This window comes from Phyllopteryx taeniolatus, chromosome 12, assembly GCF_024500385.1.
Source record: "Phyllopteryx taeniolatus isolate TA_2022b chromosome 12, UOR_Ptae_1.2, whole genome shotgun sequence".
NCBI lineage: Eukaryota > Metazoa > Chordata > Actinopteri > Syngnathiformes > Syngnathidae > Phyllopteryx > Phyllopteryx taeniolatus.
The window spans coordinates 3,341,128-3,366,740 of NC_084513.1; the positions used below are offsets into that span (position 1 = coordinate 3,341,128).

General features: G+C 42.5%; 1 protein-coding gene across 1 annotated transcript in view; it reads left to right on the forward strand.

Moving 5' to 3' along the window:
- The first annotated feature begins 8,208 nt into the window (after positions 1 to 8,208).
- LOC133486541 (myosin light chain kinase, smooth muscle-like) overlaps positions 8,209 to 25,613 on the forward strand; it is a 32,705-nt gene continuing 15,300 nt past the window's right edge. The window contains 10 exon segments of the mRNA XM_061791869.1: positions 8,209 to 9,187; positions 9,189 to 9,291; positions 13,347 to 13,463; positions 15,115 to 15,177; positions 18,109 to 18,156; positions 18,225 to 18,352; positions 18,421 to 18,577; positions 21,062 to 21,252; positions 24,315 to 24,429; positions 24,516 to 24,548. Coding sequence (XP_061647853.1) covers positions 8,858 to 9,187; positions 9,189 to 9,291; positions 13,347 to 13,463; positions 15,115 to 15,177; positions 18,109 to 18,156; positions 18,225 to 18,352; positions 18,421 to 18,577; positions 21,062 to 21,252; positions 24,315 to 24,429; positions 24,516 to 24,548 — 1,285 coding nt within the window. The 5' untranslated portion in view covers positions 8,209 to 8,857.

Genomic DNA, 25,613 nt, shown 5'->3' on the forward strand with positions numbered 1-25,613 from the left:
AGTAAGTTGGCTCGGGGATTTAAAATATATTGTTTAGAGAGCGGCGGCACGGTGGGCGACTGGTTAGAGCGTCAGCCTCACAGTTCTGAGGACCCGGGTTCAATCCCTGGCCCCGCCTGTGTGGAGTTTGCATGTTCTCCCCGTGCCTGCGTGGGTTTTCCCCGGGCACTCCGGTTTCCTCCCACATCCCAAAAACATGCATGAATTGGAGACTCTAAATTGCCCGTAGGCATGACTGTGAGTGCGAATGGGTGTTTGTTCCTATGTGCCCTGCGATTGGCTGGCAACCAGTTCAGGGTGTACCCCGCCTCCTGCCCGATGACAGCTGGGATAGGCTCCAGCACGCACGCGACCCTAGTGAGGAGAAGCGGCTCGGAAAATGGATGGATGGGATGTTTAGAGAGCAGTTGAGATAAACGATCGTGAGGAATTCATTAACTCCTTCCAAAGTGCATTGTACAAGAGTAGAATAAGTATGAACTTGTGCGTCAAGAATTGTATAAAGTGTATTAAAGTGGAGTAATGAGTTGAAATGTCGAAGCACCGCCGTGATTCAATTAGGATGACGACCAGTCCGTGCTTCATGAAAATTGGGGATAAAGAGAGATCCGATAATTATAGTAAATCTTTATATATATAGAAGTTCCTGTTTGTGGCAAAACGTTTTAAGAAAATAAATCAATGGACACACTTTGACAATGTAAGCAGAAATAGGGTATTAAATTAGTATCGTAAATTAATTTCTTCCCATTTTAATAAAATGGAGGGAGGTGTTAGTATGGTATGTCGTTATTTTGCTGGTTTCCAGTGCCGCTAATTTAAATAGGAGAAATAAGGGAACATCTGCTGATTAACATTGCGACTTTCTGGTTAGTTAGGAAGGAAGAGAGGGATTCAGCTACACCATGAGATGGCGCCTAATTTGAATTATGTACAGGGGAAATGACGTGGAGTACCGTATTTTCATGACCATAGGGCGCACCATATTAAAAGACGCAGTCTCAGTTACGGGGTCTATTTCTGTATTTAACACGTACATAAGATGCACCGTATTATTGGGCGCAGGCATGGTAAAACATACGCTAGCTTAAAAAATACGCTAGCATGCATGCTAGCGTATGTTTTTAAAAAGGCAGCGGGAGCAAAACTGAGTTCGGTTGTACTTTATTGAAGTATTTAACAATGTATTCACGTTATTTTTTGATCAATCCTCATCCACAAATCCATCAAAGTCCTCGTGTTCTGTATCCAAAATGAACAGCTGGGCGAGTTCTCCATCAAACACGCCAGGTTCGAATCAGTCTCGTTGCCGTGCGAAAGCTCGAACAACAGTGCAAGCAGACACGTTAGCCCAAGCATCCACAATCCATTCACAAATTGTGGCGTAACGCGGCCGACGCTGCCTCCTAGTCTTAGTAAAGCTGTGTTCGCCATCTGTCATCCATCGCTTCCACGCCGCTCGCAACTTCACTTTGAACGCCCTGTTTACACGGATGTCCAGCGGTTTGTCGAGCCTCCCGGAATGATGGCAAGCCCCGAGTTATTCTTTGCTCATTAATCCATTGCCCGAGTTGGCCTCGCCTTGTTTCCGCGTTTTGTTTTTCTTTTTTTTTACCGCTAAAACTCGGATGGATTCGTTGATCTTGAATTCTCTCGCGGCTGCTCGGGGGTCCCTAGCCAAACCGATGTTGTTTTGCACAATGCACACCCCAGTCAGTAAAGCGGGGAAAAAAAAAAAAAAAAAAAAAAACATTGTACAGTTGTATTCTATTTTGCGTGAACATTATTCCAGAGGTTTTTGGATTCTGATACGAGGATCCATTTGGAGAATACGTTAATCCCAGGCATATAGATTTAGTGCCTTGTTACAATCTATTTGAACAGTTAATGGAAGAGCAAATCGTAAATTGAGAGGTCTTCTGTTGAACAAAGTGGAGGAGTACGATCTGGGTTAAAGAAAGGGAATCTTTCGTAGGCATAATTATTTTCTCGGGGAGGTTTGAGGTAAATTAGGGCAACAGAGGCTTGAAGCTATTGAATATTGACGAGAGGATGGTAAAGTCTAAGCAGTAGTGATTTAGAAGAGTTGGACAATAGCGGATGGGGAGGCTCATTCGAGGCATTGATCATGTGTGGCATTAGGTAATAATACATTCAGGAAGGTTAATAGTAGAGCACTCTATATGAATTAATAGGTACTAGTTAATACTACTCTTGAGTTTATAGCAAACAGGAGAACCTTAGGAGAATTATTTCTATGTCACAGAGGCCCTGAATTAGCAGGGAAATGACCATTGTAAATGTTTATGACAGGACGCAAGGGTCCCGGCTGGGGGGCCAAGTTTACGACAGGGCACTTTTGCGAGTTTACAATAGGGGGAGCAGATGATTGATCGGAAGAGATTGAGGTTGCAGAAGATTTACGGCCGTAGGCAGAAGGTTAAGAACAAATGTTGACTATATCTTAACATTGGGGGTTTTGTTTGAACAAGTTAGAAGGCAATCGGATGTCATGAAGAGATTTGAAGGTATGGATTAGACAGAAACACCCTTTGCTCGGTAGGTGGCTACGGGAGGTCACGCTACTGCTAAATTGACTTTATTGACAATTGAAAACTCAGTGTGTCCAATCTCATATTTTCTTACAGCGGCCAGTCGTTCACCACCTTCGTCATGGCCATGCCAAGGAAGACTATCCAACTGGAAGATCACCCGCGAAATTGACAGAGACTAAGCAACGGAGGAGGGGCCCGACTGTGTTGATATGTTGTCATGAACGAATCAGAGAGCTTCTTCAACATGATGACTGCGTCTGTATGAAAGAAAATGTCTTTTATTGCAGAATGTGAGCAAATGCAAGGCCCTTGAGGAGGAGACAGTGAACAGCTGACCAGAAGAGAGCAAAATGATCCTATGAATCAACGTTTACCAAGTCGGCCGTTGTAAATTGATGAAAGTCTGTTTCAGTGGGGAACAAAATGGAGACTGCTTGAAGCAAACAAGGACGTCGTTTGGCTGATGTCGGAGTCGGTTGATGATCAGTGGCTGGTCAGAATCTGGTGAGGACACACTTGAGGTAATTTGGTAGTTGGTATTAAGCAGGACACCTGCCCTGAAAGGATGGAAATAAACGCTAATATGGCTAACTATGACGTACGGCACGGTGACCGACTGGTTAGCACATCTGCCTCACAGTTCTGAAACCGGGGTTCAAACTCCTGCTGTCTGGAGTTTGCATGTTCTCCCCATGCCTGCGTGGGTTTTCTCCGGGTACTCCAGTTTCCTCCCAAATCCCAAAAACGTGTGGTGTAGGTTGATTGAAGACCGTAGGTATAAATGTGAGCGTGAATAGCTGTTTGTTTATATGTGCCCTGCAATTGACCGGCGAACAGTTCCGGGTGTACCCCGCCTCTCGCCCGAAGATAGCTTGGATAGGCTCCAGCATGCCCGCCACCCTAGTGAGGAAAAGCGGTACAGAAATTGGATGGATATGACGTACATATACTTAAGAATTGTCATTGTGTTTAAGTTTTGCTTCGAGCGAGTGTGAACTCCTCTCGTGTCAGCGGTGGTTTATAGAGTCACTCGGAGAAAGTGCTGGAGAAATTATGGCACGAGACATTTTTGACATTATGTCGTAGAGGAGGTTAACATTATAAAGCAATGTAGTGGGAGTAGTTGCTTAGGAGGCACATGTTGAATACAGGAAAGAGACATTGGATTTAGAAGTCGTTGAATTATTGTAGATGTTATTTTCCCCACTGGAAGTAGGAAAAAGTGGGACACAAGGGTAGAATGGCATTGGACCAAGAGAGATTTATAATGGGATCAATTATTTTAGTGAAAAACATTTTCAGGGCACAGTTTTTTTTTTTCTTTGCATCGTAGCCACGTCTGACATTTCGAACAGAACAAACCACATGAAAATCATTTAAACCTTTAGCGAGTTATGATTTGGTTTATTGTGCTTATGCTCAATGTCGCAACAGAAATGAATGGAGCAGAGGGGCGAGAGCATTCCTCTTCAAGATGGCGGCCACTCTGCACGTCGCTCCAATTCGCTCTCGAAGTCCACGCTCCATAGATATCTATGCTCGGGACATCGGTGACTACAAGCCCACCACCTCTACTCCCTCTTCACTTACGACTGCAGACCATGAACATGACTCCAGCGCCATTATCAAGTTTGCGGGCGACACCACAGTGATTGGCCTCATCAAGAACATCGATGAGTCGGCCTCCTGCTGCTCAATATATATAAAACCAAAGAACTCATCGTGGACTTCAGGAGGAAGGCTGTCCACTCATCCACCCTTTCACATCAACAGTACGACAGTGGAGCCCAACGGCTCCAACCTGGTCAATAAGTCTCACCAGCAACAGTTCAACTTAAGGACTCTGAAGGAAAAAAAACACCTCTTCAGACATCATGGAACTTCTACTGTTACACCATTGAGAGCATCCTAACCAACTGTATTACGGTTTGGTACAGGGATGTCTGTCTGTCTCGGAAACAACCCAGCACATCACCGGAGCATCACTCTATGCCATCTACAGGAGGTGCCGTCTCAGGAGCACATCAAGCATTACAAAAGACTCCGACCACCCAGTGCACAGACTGTTGGCCCTCTGGGAGACGCTACAGGAGCGTCTGAACAAAACTCACTCAAAGTTCAGGAACAGCTTTTTCCCTCCAGCTGTCTCCCGACTGAACGCTTCCCCTGCGCTGCACCCAGCCCCCTTCACAAACACACAGCAACCCCACATCCCCCAAAGCCCCAGAAAGTGAACTAAATGGGCTTTTCACGGCACCATCAACTGCAACTTTCTTCCGCGCACTTTTGTACATACGGTTAATTATATCATAATCATAGTATAGTCATAGCCTGTTTATAGCCTGTACATACCTGGTACAATATATAAATATATATACCTTTTGTACTCACTATCTACTGTATATTACAATGTAAAGTCGTGATCAAAAATATTGTCAACCCTGGTGTGCCAATCTTTTTTAGCATGATTGTAGTCTATTATATATATTTGTATAAAAATATCCTCTCACTATTTTGGCATTTAGCAAATAGAAATATTCTGCTTATCCTAATTGACCTAAAACAGGAAAAGTTTAGTCTGATTTCATGTCAGACAGTCAAGAAAAAAAAGCAGAACGTGTCCTTTTATACAGTCATGGCTAAAATATTGGCACCCAGGGGTGCCGATACTTTTTAGCACGACTGTATATTATACTATGTATATATTGTATATTGCCGTGTATATTATCCTATGCTTATATTGTATCATAGTCATTTAATCACTGCTTAAGGATTTCCGGTTGGATGCAATCTGAATTTCATTGCCTTGTACCTGTGATGTGCAATGACAGTAAAATTATATGCGGTATATATATATATATATCGTGTACTGTATAGTGTGTAACGTGTATGTGAACCTTGCAGTAGTCAAACCGTCCAGACGACGGCGCCCGACACGCACACACACACACACACACACACTTGCACACACACATGCACGCGCACACGTACACACTCAAGACCAAGGAGCATGAAAGTAATGCGAGCGCTGGAAGCCTTATAAAGACAAAACATGCCGCTCACACACACACACACACACACAGAGTAAAAAGCTGAAGTCCACCCAAGAAGGGCATGGACTGCAAATGTGCGTGTCTTTGTATGTCCTCCTTTGTGAGGACATTTAAATAAATAAAGTGAAGACATTCAACGACTCACTGAAGACACTTGAAAGGGACACAGTGGGGTCAATTAAAGACATTTAGAGTATTTGAAAGACAGCGAGGCTATTTTTACACAGCAAAGACATTTCAAGACATATGATTACATTTCAAGATTGAAAAACAGTTAAGCCTTTTAAACTAATGTAAAGACAGGGAGGAAATTTAGAAAATTCTACAACTACTACTCGTAATAATACTCTTGCAGTACCACTTTGGTGCTGTGGGGGCAGCACTAAGTTAGCATGCTTGACAATCATGTGTACGCCCCCGACATCCTGCTCGGCCAATCGCAGATCAGCACAAAATCATCAAGCACAACTTTATTTGGAAAATTGTCCAGAAACAGGAAATACCCTCTCCCCCCTATGCACCCCCCTAAGTCAACACATAATCATGCATACATCATATTATTTGTTTATGAGCTTATTATGTGTTTATTACTATTTTTACCACTTGTTTCATAGCCATCTTCCAGTATAGCATATTTCCAATGTTTTTTTTTAGCTCATTTCCTGCACACATACTTACGTGTGTGTATGTGTGTGTGTGTGTGTGTGTGTCCTGGCTGGTCTTGACCATATAAGGAGTTTGGATTTCCTTTTCGCTACCAGATCTGACACAGACATGAGTGTGTGTGTGTTGTGTGCGTGTATGTGTGTGTGTGCGTGTGTATGTGTGTGTGTGTGTGTGTGTGTGTGTGTGTGTATGCACGTGTTTAATAGGATGTTCCGTTTGGGTGAATGTTTAATGGCAGCGGTGCACGTCTGTGTAAGTGCACGTGAGGACGACTGAATTGTGTTTGCGTGCGTGTGCTCTTCTGGGATTGGCTGCTGCTTTTAACAGTTGATTGGATGCGAGGAACCCTCTTGGCCAATCAGCTGCTTCCTTGAGTCAGAAAAGTTGCAATACAGCGACAGGATACTTCCGTAACAATACTGGCATTGTAGTCGGATTGTATACTTTGTAAATTGTAAGTGTAAGTATTTACAGTACTGGTAGTAGTGACAGTAAAAGTAGTAGTAGTCGTACCAGTAGTAGTAGTCGTGGTCGTAGCAGCAGTCGTAATGGTACTAGTAGTTGTCGTACACTACAACTATGACTCATTGTTGTAGTACTAAAGTAGGAATAGTTGAGGTAGTAGTGGTGGTAGTAATAGATGTAGTCATGGCAGCAGTAGTAATAGTAGTAGTTGAAGTAGTAGAAATCGTAGAACCATTGGTAGTAGGGGTAGTAATAGTGGTGGTCGTCGGAGTTGTAGTAGCAGAAGTGGTAGTAATCATAGTAGTCGACTACGACTCGTAGTGGTGATGGTAGTAGTAGTCATAGTTGTAGCAACAGTAGTAATGGTACTAGTCGTCGTGGTTGTAGTAGATGTAGTAGTAGTAGCAGCACTTCTATTTTTCCCTCTGCTACTACCGCCAATACTGCTACCACTAATTATTATCAATTGGGTCTTTTGGGTTCTTGGATTGCCTCGCTTTCTCAATCGTTACTTTATTTATATTGTAATAAGATTTTATTTGTTATTTTATTAGTTTTACGTTTCATGTTACAATTGTTATCTCATTTTGTTTTCTGAATATTTTTCTGTTTGCCAAATTGCTTTCTCAACGTGCTTTTAAAGGTGCTGCATCATAGAATAGAAACAAATGCCCTTTATTGTCACTGTACACATAAACTATGAGATTGAAAGAAGCTCCATCTCCAGAACATTTGTGTAAAGTATAAAAAATTGCATCTGTAAAAAAAATATAAAATAGAAGATATTTACAAAATTAGATATTTAAGTAGTAATGCAAATGGTGGTTAATGAATAGAATTATGGTCTAAGCAGTAGAACTGCACAGTATATATAAAGTATGAATAAAGCTATTACCATCGACATCACCACGACTACTACTTCTCATACATAATTCGTATACTAGCCAGCATTTTTCTTGTTTTCATGTCCTGGCTCATTTTTCCATCCTGCACCTCCCCCACCATCATTTTATTCACCCCCTGCCCCACCACCTCACCCCACCACACCCCACCCCACTCTACGCCATCCCTCTCGTGGTCCATCCTGCATGTTGAAATTCCCCAAAGCTTCTCTAATCCTGCCATCAGCTCATCTCTTCCTGTTTGCCCCTCGCCAGCCGGCCAAGTCATGAACCAGGACCAAGGCTTCTCTCACCCCCCCCCATCCCAGGTGTGCCTCAACAACACTTCTTGTCTGGGTGTCAATCAATCAATGTCACTTTGATTGACGGAGATGACGAGGAGCACTTCCTGCCCGGTGCGACGTTCCATGGGAACCCGCGATGGCGAGTCGTCTCCGCTGATCTTCAGGCTCCATGACCTTATTTGGCCACAGCGCTCACTTGATGTGATGTAAGACCCCCCCACCCCCCACTAGTCCTCCGCCACCCAGCCTCATAACCCCCCGCCCACTCTCCCCGCCACCCCTCAGCTGCAGGGGGCGGGGGCCAGTGCTTCTCTTCGAGGCCAGGGACTTTAACCCAGCTGTTTATTCTCTTGCTCGCTCCATCCGCTGAGGAAGAGGAGGAGGAGGTGGCGAGTCACTCCACGGTGGCAGGAGGCCTGGCGGGGAGCTCAAGCACAGGAGCCTGAACAATAACCAGAAGAAAAAGAGCTACAGGAGGATTTAGAAGAAGCAGAAGAACAAGAAGAAGAACAAGGATTAGCAGCTGGAGGTCGAGTACTCCACAGTGGAAGGAAGCTAAGCAGGAAGGAAAAAAAGGAGTAACTGGAAAAAAAATTGCAGAACTATCAGAAAAACTAGAAGAATTAGAAGAAGAGCACAGAGAAGAAGGACAATTATCAGCAGGAGAACGAGGCTCACTCCAGATTGGCAGGAGGCCAAGCAAGGGGCAAAAGGAACACCTGAATAAGAACTAGTTTAACTAGAGGAAGAACTTGACAAAGAGCTCGAAGAAAGAGGAGTGGCAGCAGGAGGCCAAGCGGGGAGCAGAAGAAGGAGGAGGTCAGGAGGTGCACCAGAGGGGTGCGGGTCGCAGCTCCACATCCATTCGGGGCACCAGGAGACAAGCGGGACCAGAGCGAGCGTGAGGGTGGAGAGGGTGCCGCCTCACCACCATGGATTTTAAGGCCAACTTGAAGGGGGTCAAGACCAAGTCGGAGGATGAGCGCAAGGCGACCAGTGGTGCAGCGCAGCAGATGGACTTCCGCGCCGTGCTGGGGAAGAAGGGCAGCGTTGCAAACAAGGCCGCTGCCCCGGCCGAGGCGCCTGCCAAGAAGAACGACGCCGCTGCCATCGACAATAAGAAGACGAGCGGCGTGGACAAGAACGGAGAGCGCGGCAAGGTGGTCAACAATTTTGTGAAGGACGGCGGGGAAGGCGGCGGCAAGATGCCCCGGTTCACTGAGAAGCTGAGCGACATGACGGTTCTGGACGGACAGCGCCTGCCATCTGCAGTGCCGACTGGACACTGCCTGCGACATCAACGCAAGCTGGACGCTCGATGGGAAACTCATCAAAGCCTCCAAGTTCATCGTCCTCAAAAACCAAGGTCAACACACACACGCACAGATACAGGAGAGTAGCCTTTGTACAAACACATACACATGCGAACACGCTCAGTACAGTAGTCCTTACCTACACTCGCACTCACACACACACTCACGTGGACGCACACAAGAGTAGCCTTTGTATGACCTCACACGTAGTACATATACACACACACGCATACAAAAGAGTAGTCTTCATACAAACACGCACACACGCACACATGCACATGGACACCAATGATGTCATTCCAACGTCATCAGCAAAATTATAAATCATCCAAATATTGTTATCGTTAGGAAATGAACACTGTGCAGTTAGCATGTATGTCCGTTTATTGTTGCTGCTAATAATGTGGAATGGAGACTCTGTGCTAAGGCCCATTGACATTTTACATTTATCCCTGTGGGTGCCTACAATGTCCTAAAATATACAATGCTAAAATGCTAACAGTCGCTATGCTAACATAGAGCAAAATAGCATCCTGAGTACAGAGAACACAAATCCAGGTCTGAAAATTTTACATCACTAACAGTTGTTATGCTAACATATGTCAAGATAACACGAAAGCAGTTCCAAAGTTCAAAACTCCAAACCCCATTTGGGAAAAAAAGAAGAAACCTTGAGTAGGGAGCACAAATGGAGGGATCCCTCTTCCAGGATGATCAGGCAGCAATGGATGCCGAGTGGGCAACATGTAACACATAGTATGGTACTGTACAATATCAGTTCAAATAGCAAGAGAGTCCATTTAATGAGATGAAGCATCACAGTAGACGCCTCCGGGGAAGTGGTCCACCTCAGAGCTTGTCGCGGTCGGTCGGTGCAGAATTCATACAGCTACGGCCTCAGATTTGATCATCACCGCCTCGCCCCCACTCCAAGCAGGAGAGGAGGGAGAAGAGAGATGAGGAGCGGCATTAAAACAGGCCAAAATCCACATGTCTGTGGTTTTTATTCACGAGAGGCAACTTGCATACTTCATGTGGTTTAAGTAGATGCACAAGTGTGAAAATAAGTCTTGCGTCGGGATTTAAACATTTCGACTAATATTTGCGGGTAGGGCATTCCAGAGTACTGGAGCCTAAATAGAGAATGCTCTTGAGCCTGCGGACTTCTTTTATGCTCTCCGAGCCACCAAAAGACCATGTTGGGAATGTATGTTTCAAGATGAAACAGTCGGTACGGTTCGATAAGGGTTTAATATTATGCCCTATGGTCAGGTACTATTTTCAATGACTACTGCTAAAATGCTAACATGCTAACAGTAGGTATGTTAACATATACGGTAGCAGATTGATTTGGCATGTTTTGTATGTGTTTTGCTGAGAAAGTTTACCTCGAACAAATGGCTCTCATGATTAAACTGTTTGTGATATGAATTCTGAGTGACTTTTGTGAGGATGCTGAGGCTCAGGAGCACGGAAATGCTCATTTTTCATATCGGTTCAAAACTGATATAATTAGAGCAGGTTCAATTGTGAACATTTTGATTCTGGCTGAGCAAAAAGTTAATAGACTTCCCTTCACTTCAAGTTGAACAAAAGCTACAAGCTAAATTGTATGTGTTTGGTTTTTTATGAGGGAAAGCAGATAGCTATGTTCCCAATTATACCGAGCCGTAGGCAGCAGGAGGGAATTGTGTGGCCAGGGTAACCAGTTAGAAAATCTTCAGATGTTTTTCTGCTGTCTCTCCACTCTGGTGGCAATTCCGTACGCCAAACAAATGCATTACACACTCATTGAAAATCGGATTTTGTCTGAAATTCCTCTTCATCTTTCAATTGACTCATTTTAAAAAAAACGATTGACACCAAAATCTCTTGCTTCTCGCATGACTGGGATGGCGCCCCATCCATTTCCAATGGGAGTTTCGCCGTAATTTTAGGGAAATGCATCGCCGTGGTAATACCGAATCCACACCATTTTTTCTCTCATCTTGTAACATTTGTGGTGGTACATACATCGGTGTGGGATGCATTCATTTTCCTGCCCAGAAATAAAAATCACTAAAACTATACAATTAGTATGAGCAATAGCAATAGGGGATGCAATATGATAATAATAATAATAATAATGTTAATAACAAAAATAATAACTACAACAATGTCTATGTTGTGTTTCATTCGCGAGTCCGTTCGAAGAAACATTTCTGTTTGCACTCTTGCGACCAATACGAAAAGAGAGCAATCTAACATGGTTTTGTTTGTGAAAAAGTGACGTGTACGACGTAAACAAATGATGAATTCTTTCCATTCGGTCTCAGTGAAAATCAGTGTCCATCTTGCCCTTTGATTGACTACTGCCGCAAGCAAAACATTTCCATCCTTCCATAAAAAAATATTATTAGGGATGAACCGATACTGTCATAAAAATGTGCCCGCTCTGCTCAGCATGCATTTGTGCGTTGCATTTCTTTGATCGTCTGAAAATAGTTGATAACAAGGTGTTCATATTCTTTTTGTGTGTTGTACCGGTAATGTTAGGGTGTAATCTGCTCACAAGATTCCGTTAGATCTTATTAGCCCAGACTGTGATCTGTGTCGCCTTTAGAAGTGCAACGATAAATCGACAACGAATTGATGATCAAATTAATCTATTTTGTTAATTGATTCATAATTTAGAGTAGGGATGTCAAACTCATTTTTGTCGCAGACCTCATTGTACTCACAGTTTCCCTGAGAGGGTCATGACTGTGAAACCATATACATTTTAATCCCCCCATCATATTAATCCATATACACAACACATTGACAGATAACTAGTTTTGAAATCAGAAGTTAAGTAAATATTGTTCCAGTCACTGTAAAAAGGGGTTCGGTAACAAAAAAAAATGCTTGCAAGCTCTCAACATTATTTGTTACATATGACAATTCAAGAATCATGGCAGTTGAAGCAAATGATTTGCTTTTGCGGGCCACAAAAAAAATGATGTGGTGGGCTACATCTGGCCCCCAGGGCCTTGAGTTTGACACCTGTGGAACTTGTTAACTTAAAATTGTACAAATCCGCTGATTTCAGCCTCTCCACAGCAAATATTCTCAGATTTCTGTTGTCCTCCGTGAAAGCAGAATGATTACCTTGTGTTGAATCAAAATAAGACCTTCCAACATCTGCTTTTACCTTGGAAAACAATGATCAACATTTTTGCCGATTTTCTGTCACATGTTACGGACCAAACCATTAACTGATTTATAATCAATATATCTTTGTGCATTTTCTGCACTGTCAATTTGAAATAATCCCTTGTTTTATAATAAAGGGATGGAAATTCAATCAATGAAAAAAATCGATAGATTAATCAGTTATTAAAATAATCGTTAGTTGCCTTTATAGTGACGCTTTTTCAGGGTAAGTACTTTGCAGTTGTTTATGTGTTGTGAAGATTAATCTGCGTGACAGGTAATTCCATGCATCTTTGTGTCAGTTTCGTTGTATTTTGTTTCTACGTTGTTATTTTCCGCCCATTTGGTGGTGTAATGAATGCTGGTTTGCATTGGCAAGCACGTAACGGCTGCTTGCGCGTAAAACAGATTACTGAGCAATTAACATTTCTGTTGGACACACTATACAATCACACAGTTGCAATGATTCATTTTGTTGTTGTTGTTTTTTTTTCTGTGACATGGGATTTATTCTGTTCTTGTTGCCAGGCAGAGCTGCGAGGTGTGCACAGTGATCCTCATTTTACATAGTGCCCTCTAGTGTTACGACGGAGACAGCACATAACTGGAATACCTTGAGTTACAGCCTCAACTGTCAATAATGAGTAGTTGTTACTTTATAATATTCAAGAAAGGTTCTTCAACAATATTGGATTAAAATAAAACACATTTTATCACAATTGCAATATATAATGGCATTATAAAGTATTGGTACTCGGTATAGGCGAGTACTAAAATGTAAGTACAAGTACTCAAACGCCGTCTGAGAAGAGTGCTATCGGTGCGTCCATAATTATTATCGTTATTGTTATCTTTATTATTAATGATGGTTATTTTTCTTCGCTGTGTTTGTTTTTGCTGCTTTGGTGCGTGCGTACATGTGTATGTGTGTCAGATGGCGTGTGCTCGCTGAGCATCGACAAAGCTTTGCCCGAGGACGAAGGCGAGTACAAATGCAAAGTGGAGAACTCGGCAGGCCGGGCCGAATGTTCTTGTTTGGTTCTGGTGGATGGTAAGTAGTATTATAATCATTACATAATGCAGTGGTGCCGTGATTTACGAGACGATCGACGCTCGTAACGCAAAGCATTTGTATCACAAATCACGATAATTTGAAATGAATGGAAATCTGTTCCAGCCACACCCAAAATAAAAACACTCTCATGTTTTCTAATGTGCTTTTTAATCAGAAAAATAACACTTTACTGGATTGCACTGGCGGCACGGTGGCCGACTGGTTAGAGCGTCAGCCTCACAGTTCTGAGGTGCGGGGTTCAATCCCCGTCCCCGCCTGTGTGGAGTTTGCATGTTCTCCCCGTGCCTGCGTGGGTTTTCTCCGGGCACTCCGGTTTCCTCCCACATCCCAAAAACATGCATTAATTGGAGACTCTAAATTGCCCGTAGGCATGACTGTGAGTGCGAATGGTTGTTTGTTTCGATGTGCCTTGCGATTGGCTGGCAACCAGTTCAGGGTGTACCCCGCCTCCTGCCCGATGACAGCTGGGATAGGCTCCAGCACGCCCGCGACCCTAGTGAGGAGAAGCGGCTCAGAGAATGGATGGATGGATTGCACTGGATTGACATAATTCAGTAGAATGTGAAGAATGAAACAGGTTTGGCCTTGTGATTAAAAAATTCATCCAATGGGCTTCCTTCGTGTGTGTGCGTGCCTTGGCCACCAAGGGGCAGTATAATACGAACAGACAGAAAACGCTTAGATTTGTGGGTGTCACACAAAGAAGACGACTGTTGCGATTAAACTGCAGTAATATTAATTGTTTATATATATATATAGTATATATGCCTGAGAGTATTGTAATATGGGTCATTTTCATGGAATTTGATCAACAGTGGTCAAGATACTTGGGGGGAAAAAAAATCAAATTCAGTATTTTATTATGGCACCTTGGTTTTATATGACTAAATATCTCTGATGCTGAAATAGCCATGCTTAAAGTCCTATTTTTAAAAATGTATCCATGATATACATTTTTGACAGAGCAAATGGCGGTGGCCCACTAAAATAAACTTACCAGTAAAGACAAAAGTGCATAACGGTAAAGACATTAACAGCGTCATATACATCGTATGAGTTGCACAATTTACATGTTGCCCTTAAAACTCTGTGGATACGATTACATAAGTGATCCTAACTGCTCATTAAGCAATAGGGGGGGGGGGGGGGGGGGGGGGGGGGGACACAACAACTACCATTATTGTAGTTGTTGTAGTTAATAATGTCTTTACCATTATTGATAAAATTACATGAAAATGACCAATATTGTCTATCTACATGGTGTTGCCGCACCGTTTGTGTTCAAATATCTCTTGCTTAAAGGGGTGTATCTACGGCAGCATCAATGCTGGTTTCGTTAGCCTGTCTATGGAGTTTTGCATTGTGTGTAAGCATTAAGCTTACTTCGTCAGGCGATGTGTAATTCTCTTCATTTTATTTTTTTTTGCAAACTTGCTCGCCATCTGCCAAACTGCTGCTTGTTTGTGAAGTTCGCTTCCATCACCTAGTGCTCATAAATCAGATTTTTGCTCTTGACTCAAGACGACAACAATTACTTTTACTAGTAAATCTTGGTACCACTGTAATAAAAATCTGCTAACATATTGTGTATATACGTTGAAGTGTTTGAGGGCCTTTGTGTTTGCAGATCCTCCGGAAAAGTCTGCGGCTGACAAGAATTCCAAGAAGAAGACGGCGGCCACCTCAGAGAGTAAGTTAACCAAATAGCAATAATAATAGTAATAATAATCATAGTAATAATAGTATTTAGAAGAATAATATGAATATGGCTAATGATTAATAAAAGAACAAGACCAAAAACAAGACGAAAAAGAAGCAGCAGCCTCGCTCCTTTTGTCCCAATAAGGACATGCAGGCTGGGAACGCGGCTTACATGCACATCCGTGCGCGCACACACACACACACACACACACACACACACAAACCTGTCTTTTCATGCGCTATGTCGACGAGCTCTGTTAAAAAAAAAAAAAAGGACAGTTAGTGGAAAGATAGAGCAAGTACAAATATAGATCCGGATTGTCTATCCATCCATTTTCCATAGCGCTTGTCCTCACTAGGGTCGCGGGCGTGCTTGCGTCTATGCCAGCTATCTTCGGGCGAGAGGCGGGGTACACCCTGAACTGGTCGCCAGCCAATCACAGAACACATATAGAGCAACAACCATTTTTGCAGTCACATTCACACCTACGGGCAATTTTGAGTTGTCGATCAACCGAGCATGCATGTTTTGGAATGTGTTTAGTTTTTACTTTTCAAATACAGTACAGTTGTATTCAACTTTTAAGTACAGTACTGTACATTTGCATTTAATTTAAACATTTATTGGAGTTTGACTTTTATTTTTATATTAGTTTCATTTTACTGCATTGAAATTTTATCATTATTTAAGGACATTTGGATTTTCCTATGGTCACTGACGGTGTAGTGGTACACTCGCCAGACTTTGGTGCAGCCAGCGTGGGTTCAGTTTCCCGCTCAGTGACTGTGTGAATGTGAGTGCAAATGGTTGTCCGTGTTGCCCTGTGACTGACTGGCGGCCAGTTCAGGGTGTAGTCTGCCTTTCGCCCGAAGTCAGCCGGGATAGGCTCCAGCATGCCCGTGACCTTAGTTAGGATAAGCTGTTCAGGAAATGGGTGGATTTTCCTATATTCAAGCACAGTGTAAATGTTTGGAACTGTGTATAATGTTGCAGTAGCTTACAATCATAAATACAGGTATAGTTTCAGGAATAAAACCTCAGCCTGAACACTTAGGCCCGCTATGTTACTGTATTTTCATGTTGTCATTATGTCATTTCTTAGGCAGTACTTGCTGTAAAAAGTTTGAGAACCACTGCGCTAGTCGAATGATTGATTTTGATGACATTTATGTCACTATCTTATTAAAGTACGAGGAACGTACGAGCATGCAAGGAACGACGTACTACGCAGTGTACTTACTCATGAATGATTATAACCATCCTGACGTCCTAAAAAAGGTAAAGTCTTATCTGAGGAAGTAAGTCCTATTGCTGGGTCGCCATTAGAATTTTTGAAAGGCTGCTATGCCTCGATTCAGAGCTTTAATCCTCCTACAGAGAAGAAAATTATGGACATAATTAAAAACTCAAAAGATTCAGCTGCTGGTCATGATTACGTCAAATCTACTTTAATTATTACATTTAGTTCTATTATCAAGCCATTGGCTTATATTTTTACAAAACCACTTGTTGTGAATGTGAGTGTGAGTGCAAACGGTTGTTTGTTTACACTGTATGTGCCCTGCAATTGGCTGGCGACCAGTTCAGGGTGTACCCCGCCTCTCGCCCAAAGATAGATGGGATAGGCTCCAGCACGCCCGTGACCCTAGTGTGGATAAGCGGTACGGAAAATGGATGGATGGATGGTTTACAATAGAATGATGCATGAAGATGGATTTGCAGGAGTGCTGCATCCTGTATGAACATCAATATGGGAATAACCTATTACCGTATTTTCATGACCATAAGGCGCAACGCATTAAAAGGCTAAAATGGCTAAACTTCAGTTGGTTAATAAAATAATATGCATTCAACAACAATAAATTTGCCTTAGGCATTATTATTTATTTATTTATCTAAAGCTTTTTAAAAGGCTGTTACACTCTGTTTTTTTTCCTGGAATCCCTCATATGTGGTTCGCAAATTATATTCATAATGGGCAACAGTTTGTTAGCATAAATAGCATCAGATTGTGCCCCTCTAGCATGTGAAGTCCAACAGGGTTCTTTTCTGGGACCTCATCTATTTCTCATTTATATTAATGACTTGGCAGTTGCCTCATCCTCCTTGTTCCCTATAATTTTTCTTATTTTTCTCGCACATGGATTTCCCTGTACTTATGGCCAAATAAAATTCTGATTCAGATAATATATCAAAATGGTTCAAAGGAAATAAGTTATCTCTCAATGTAAATAAATCTAACTTTATGTTTACATCAATAATATAATAAGGTGCGATGATCTTATAAAATATAAATATATAAAATATAAAATAATATAATAATTTCTGATCTCACCAGCACAATCTCTCTATGTGATACTGGTTATGTGAATATATTGTTTTTGGCGTTGCATACGTGCAAATAAACTTGTTAATAAATAAAACTAACACTGTCTGAGATTTTGCAATATTCAGTGTCTTAAAAAATTCATACAGGAGGTATTCATTTTCACAAAACTGCAGTGCAAAGTTGGCACAGCATTTAAACTGAAGTAGGCTGACTTTGCGCCTGAAACATGCCATATTTTGGCCTTCACAAGTGCATCAATATCAGGCGTCAAATCCTGAGTAGCAGCCAATTTCAGAATGTCATTAATGTGGTAAGAGGTAATTTAAGTGGTCATCAGTGTGCCTTCCTGTGGAAAAAAATGAGCAACAGCAGTTACTTTTAGTGAGAAATGTTCTCTATCTCCATGGGCAGAATTGGACCCCCAACAGGACAGTTGTGGCCCGCAGGCCCTATTTTAGACACCCCTGAACTTCTCGTAGAAGGCGAGTGGAAAGCTGTGCACCTCAGGATGCCCAAGTATGGGCATGGGCATTTTGTGGAGGGGGCAGACTTGCGCCAAGTCACATGATCAATTGTGTTTGTTTTGTCAGGTGAAGCTCGAATAAAGAAGCCCACAGCCAAGACGCCGCCTAAACAAGGTGCCACGCACACACGCACACTCACACAGCATGCGCGCTTATTGATGTGTGTTTGTTTATGTGTGCAGCGCTGCCTCCTCACATCATTCAATTCCCGGAGGATATGAAGATCCTGGCTGGGGAGAAGGTGGAGATCCTCTGCAAGTTCTCTGGAGCACCGCCAATCAGCTGCACTTGGCTCAAGTTCAGGAAACCGGTGAGATGCGTGTACACACACGCACACTCGTGACGGGCCGCGTTTTGAACGTGCACGTGTGTGTCCAGATCCAGCAGGGCGTGGCAGAGACGTCCATCAGCAGCACGGACAGCAGCAGCCTGCTGACCATCTCCAGTGGACAGCAGGAGCACTGCGGATGTTACACCATTGAGCTAAGAAATCAATATGGCCTCCGGCAGGCTGCGCTCAATCTTACCATCGTGGGTGAGGAATTAACGTGTCAGCATCACCATTTGAATTCCCATGTTAGCATTAGCGCATTGTCATTAGAATTATCATTTTATAATTTGCATTATAGCATTATCATTTTAACATTAGCATTTTAGCATTGGCATGAAGATTAGCATGAAAATTAGTGTTAAAATTAGTCTTAGTGTTTTAGCATTAGCAAGAACATTTTGTTCAGTTTGTGTTAGCATGTTGGCCTTTTTGCACTAGTCTTATTCCATTAGCTAATGCTACATTAGCATTAACATTACGGCTAGGGTTAGCATTATCGTGGACGTTAGGGTTAGGTTAGCATTAGCATGGACATTAGCAATAACTAACACTTTAGTATTAGCAGGTTAGCATTTTAGTATATGAGCATTTTTTTTGCATTAAACTTAACACGTTGAGCCGCTTCTTCTCACTAGGGTCACGGGCGTGCTGGAGCCTATCCCAGCTGTCATCGGGCAGGAGGCGGGGTACACCCTGAACTGGTTGCCAGCCAATCGCAGGGCACATACAAACAAACAACCATCCGTACTCACATTCACACCTACGGGCAATTTAGAGTCCCCAATTAATGCATGTTTTTGGGATGTGGGAGGAAACCGGAGTGCCCGGAGAAAACCCACGCAGGCACGGGGAGAACATGCAAACTCCACACAGGCGGGGCCGGGGACTGAACCCGGGTCCTCAGAACTTTGAGGCTGACGCTCTAACCAGTCGGCCACCGTGCCGTACACGTTAGCTAATACTACATTATGTTGGGTTACAGTTAGCATTAGCATGAACACCTGAAAATTTGCATGAGCATCAACATTACCACGTTAGTATTAGCATGAACATTAGGGTTAGCATTAGCATGAGCATTAGCATTAGCATTAGCATTAGCATTAGCATTCACATTAGCATTAGCATTAGCATTAGCATTAGCATTAACCTATTAGTACTAACAGGTTATTGTTTTAGCATTTTAGTATTATAGGTGGCCGACTAGTTAGCACATCTACCTCACAGTTCTGACGACACGTGTTCAAACCCGGCCTCGCCTGTGTGGAGTTTGCATGTTCTCCCCGTGCCTGCGCGGGTTTTCTCCGGGCACTCCAGTTTCCTCCCACATCCCAAAAAATACACGCATTGGTAAGTTAATTGACGACTCTAAATTACCCATAGGTGTGAATGGATGTTTGTACTGTACGTATAAACAGTATGTGCCCTGCGATTAGCTGGCGACCAATTTAGGATGTACCCCGCCTCTCGCCCAAAGATATCTGGGATAGGCTCCAGCACGCTCGCAACCCTAGTGTGGATAATCGGTACGGAAAATGAATGATGAATGAGAAAGTATTATAAGATGTTGGCATTTTCACATTTTAGCATTAACTCATTAGTTTATGAGAAAAGCCAGGACAGCGGTCCTCCTGTCGCAACACTATGCTTTTCAGTGTACATAAGTGGTGCGCAGGTGCGCAAGCCCACTTAAAATATTAAAAGCGCACCAGATTCAAGTGTGTCTCTGTGCATTTGTGTACCAGTACCAAACATTTTCTGATTTCTTTTTTTTCCTTATGTAGATGTAGATTGGGCTAGTTGTGTCGTCCGCGAACAATTCGCTCAAACGAACAAATCTTTTGAGCAAATGTACTGAATGAAATTACTTCATGAACTGATTCAACCCTTTCTCAGTTAATTCGAGCTCAGCCGTGATCGTTTGCCGCAAGAGAAACTACACCGCAATCAGAGACACTTGCAGGGCGACAAAGGTGGTTGAACGTGTAGGGACCGCCGATGAGGCGGCTTCGTGGGTATCGACGGGTATTAAACTGGTCCATGGCGCAAAAATTATTGTATAAAAAAATCCAGTAAGCTGGGTCGGGGGGAAAAAAAAAGGGGACCAACCAACACTATCTGGTGCTCTTTTGAGAACCAGACAGACCAAATTTGTCAGGTGCACTCCTGGCTATGTCCATGTCTGTCTTCGTCCATGTCAATGTCTCTGCCCATGTTTATATCTAAGTCCTGGACCGTGTTCATGTTAGAGCGTTAGCAATAGCATGTTGAGCATCGGTGCGTTTCGAGCATTTCCTCGTGTCGCGTCTCCGCTTACTGTCGCTGTGTATGCTAAGGTGGTCTGGTCTGTGTGGCTTGACCAGTCTTTGTTTGGGGAAACATGAAGGGAGTGCACATGGCCCGCCGTACGCCTTTTATGGCAGCAGAGGAACGACCGCTCACGTTTGCTGTCAGCTCTGCCTTAAGGTGACTGGCGCCTGGGCATGCGAGTCTCCTTTACCCGCACACACGCTATTTTGTCCAAGAATAGACAAATCCAAATTTTTACAAAATAACCTTGTCCAACTCTAATTTGTCCAAACAGGACGACTCTAACTTCTTTAGCAACTTTTGCGTGAGCTGACTCATTGGGAAGCAAAGTGGTACTGCTAGTAGTTGGTACTTGGTGGCAAAAATGTCTTCCATCCCCAGACAAGCCAGATCCACCCGCAAAGGTTCCGGCCCTGTCCGATGTGAGACGTTCCAGTCTGACGCTGTCCTGGTACGGTCCTACCTACGACGGCGGCAGTGCCGTGCAAATCTATCACCTGGAGATCTACAACTCTGTGGACGAGAAGTGGACGCCGCTCGTGTCCTGCAACAGCACGTCATACAACGTCCAAGTGCGTCTTTCTACATGTCTTTGACCGTGTGTACGTCTACATCTGTCTATGAACATGACCTTATCTCTGACCATATCGCTGACCATGTACATCTTTGATCATTTCTATGAACATGTCAATGACTCTGTCCATGTTCATGTCTATGACCCAAGGAGATGACGACATCTATTTCTCTAACCATGTCTATGTCTCTGACCATTATCATGTCCATGACTGTGTTTGTGACTGTCTTCATTTATGTCTCTGGACCATGTCAATGTCCATTACCATGATCATATTATAGTCCCTTTTCCACCGCAGGAACCTTTTCAGGAACTTTCCAATTTACCCTGGTATTTTGAAACCCCAACCCCCTGCGTTTCCACCAAAAACTATCTGGGTAAAAATGTTCCTGAGCATCTGATTTAGTCCCTCTTCACCACTGTTATTTGTCGAAGACCCTGGAACTTTTGAGGAGCAGTTTGTACTGACGAACGCTGATTAGTCAAACACAGTTCAAATATCCAGAATTTTGGTGCGGTGGAAATGCAAACCACATGGTAGTGTTTGCACCAAATACTGGTACCAGTACCGAACCGAGGTATTTTGATGTAAAAAAAAAATAGCACTGCACCAATTTTTTTATAGTACCAATATTAAAAAAACAAAAAACAAACAAACAAGCGACAGTGCTCCAATTGTGTCTTAAAAGCCAGTTCACAATGACTGCCTGACAAGTCAGAAAAATGCCTTTAAGTGTGGTAGGAGTTGCTGCAGAGTGTAGACTCCACTTCCTCATGCAGAAACAAGATGCAAAAAGCAACTATTCACTACTACTCGCTCTTAGCGGTGTGCTAATCAGTTTGCTCCAAGCGTTAGCTTGTGTAAGCACACACTAGCGCGCGTTAGCATTAGGACGCATTAGCAGACCAATCTGGAAATTGGGGAGTTGGAGAAGAAGAAAAATCCGCCCAAATGCAAAAGCGGAACCCACTGAATATCCAAGTAGAGCAAAAAAAGGTCCACTGTTCGAGTGTTGTGGCTCCATATGCACTGAGCAATAGCAGCCACAGGGTGGGTGCAAATGTTTTGTTTGCAATGGGAGGAATCAAATGCAAATTATTTATATCTTAGTCTGATGGTGAAAGGGTTATGTTTGAAAAAGTGTTTTTTGGTGAGAGACAGGACAAGGGTGGCGGAAGACAACCTGGACATGCCAGTTCACATGCAGGACAAATCGATATCAATACTCACCATTGACCGGTCAAAGAGACTCTCCTTTAAGAATTGTTGAAACAGCGGGAGACTGTGGTCTCAGGTAACTTTTTATCAAAGGCGTTGAGCGTGATGGATCCTTTCATAATTACAAAACATAAAGGAAACCACACACAGAAATCACAGAATGAAAAAAAAAAGCATCTCTATTTTTTTGTTTATTGAACATCCATCCATTTTTTTTACCGCTTCTCCTCTTTCGGGTCGCGGGCGTGCTGTAGCCTATCCCAGCTATCTTCGGGCGAGAGGCGGGGCACACCCTGGTTGCCAGCCAATCGCATGGCACATAGAAACAAACAAAATGGTTGTTTTACTCACTCACATTCACTCCTACGGGCAAATTTAGAGTCTTCAATCAACCTTCCATGCATGTTTTCGGGATGTGGGAGGAAACCGGAGTACTCAGAGAAACCCCACGCAGGGACGGGGAGAACATGCAAACTCCACACAGCCGAGGCCCGGATTTGAACCCTGGTCCTCAGAACTGTGATATATATATAATAACGGGTCCATCCAAGTGGAATGAAGGTTTTAACAGTTGAAATGCACACAACCCACTATATTCAACCTAGCATTACTAACGTCATCATCCTCATAGTTAATCAATATGAGTGTGTTTATCATACATACACATACAACATTTTATTACTTAAAAAAAGGACAGTTAGTGGAAAGATAGAGCAAGTACAAATATAGATCCAGATTGTCCATCTATCCATCCATTTTCCGTACTGCTTCTCCTCACTAGGGTCGCGGTCGAGGCATTAGATGAGGCTAAAGAGGGATGAGTTTTCAGAAGACCATTTAAATTTAAACTGTCAGGACATGCAGAGAGTTATAACAAATATAATAAAAAGTTTTGTTTTTTCTGCTTAATACACCTTTAAGTGACATCCTATTCTTAATCCATAGGGTTCAGTATGACGTCGGTCCACCCTTTGCAGCTATAACAGCTTCAACTCTTCCATGAAGGCTGTCCACAATGTTTAGGAGTGTGTTAATGGCAATTTTTCTCGAAGCGCATTTTTTTTTAGGTCGCACACTAATGTTGGACGAGAAGGCCTGGCTCTTAGTCTCAAATTCATCCGAAAGATGTTCTATTGGGTTTAGGTCAGGACTCTGTGCGTGTCACTCAAATTCATCAAGTTTGGTGTGGATGACGAGTGGAGACTGAGAGCCAGGCCTTCTTATCCAACATCAGTCTATGACCTCACAAATGCGCTTCTGGAAGAATGGTCAAAATTTTGCATAAACACCCTTCCCAGAAGAGTTGAAGCTGTTACAACTGCAAAGGGTGGACTGATGTCAGATTAAACCCTATGGATTAGGAATGGGATGCCACTTAAATTCATATATGAGTCAAGGCATGTGAGCGAATATATATATATACATATACATATAATTAACATTATTACATTATTATTATATACATTTTTATTATATACTTTATTTTTCAAGAATATTACATTTTGAATTAATATATTATATAACATAAATATTATATTAAAATATATGTATATAAAGTAGCTTTCAGTTTTTATTCCACTGCTTTTATTAATGTTTTAGATTTTTGCCGTGGTATCATTTCAGTACTGGTATCGAGGTATTTTATGCAGGTGGGGCATCAAAGTTAGAATCTTGCTATCGTGACATCACTTCCATATGGGCCACAGCAACCTATTTTCCGGAAATCTTTTTACCAGAGTTCCTGATTTTTTGGGTGGAAAACTGTTTTATGTCTCTGACTTTATTAATTGTAACGTCCCTGTCTGTGACCCCTGTCTCATTACCTTTCTGTCCACCTACAGAACCTTTTTCCAGAGCGGCAATATAAATTCCGGATCCGAGCGGAGAACATCTACGGCATCAGCGAGCCTAGTGTCGAATCCGAGGACGTCACCTTGGGCCTGGTGGACGATAATGGTGAGGACACGCCGGCGAACTGCGTGTGGACCGTTGTGACCGAACCAAGTGGAATAACTTGTTGTGTTCTTTGCTTATGTCAACAGAGAACCAGGAAGAGGCAGAGGAGGAGGACGATGGTACGACTATTCACACTTTCTGGTTACACTCACACCAATATTGTATCATCAGTATCACAGGGTATCTCGCCAGGTGACGGTTCAGAGGTGGGGGACTCCAGTCCGATGACTTGACTCTAGTCAGACTTAAGTTGCCAATTTTAGGACTTGGGACTTGCTTGGCTAAAACTTATGAAAGAATCCACTTGACTTTGACTTAACTACATATGCATGGCTTGACAGTCTTCATTTTCAACAGTGTGCTTTTTCTCTCCCCCCAAACTTTACTTTTTCCTTGGTTCTTTTTTAAATGCCATTCTTTGAAAATAATTAAAATTTGGGCTTTTGTCTTGCAAAAGTTTGTCTTGTCTCTTTAAAAAAATATTAGTCTTGAGATTTCATTTTTCAAAAAAAAAATGACTTTTTTTCTCTTTAGTTTTTGAAAGTAAAATTTTTATGAGAAACAAATTAGATTATATCAAGAAATCATATTTTTAGGGGGAAAAAATCATTTTGAGGAGAAAGTAAATTTTTGAGATAAAAATACAATCTCAAGAAAAAAGGATGTATTTTGCAAGAAAAAAAACTGAATTTGACTTATTTTACATCTTAATGAAACCAGTATCATGGAGGAAACAGAAGATTATTACATTTGGATTCAAGGATCGTGTTTTTGATTTAAAAAAAAAGAGAATGGCAACAAGCAAGGTTTGCAACTCTTATATGATAAAAGACAGGCATCACTATAAATGCCACAAAGACAGGAAAGCTACGTTGACGTAACAGTTTAGCTCACTGATGGACAAAGATGAACAAAGCTTCATGTCCGTTATGCATTTAATTAACAAGACAAAGTAATAAACAATATGGAGACTGGTATGGGACCATTAAAACTATGTGATTGTGAATGTGTTATACACTGTAGCTACCTACACAAGTACAGATACTGAGTGAAAAGTGGCTAAAGTGCTAATATACGTCATGACACAGCAAGATTGTAAGACTTGATTTATGACTTGCTTAACCCAAGTCATGACTTTTGGTTGCGGTTTGTATGGTTAACACTTGAGACTTCCTTGTGATTTG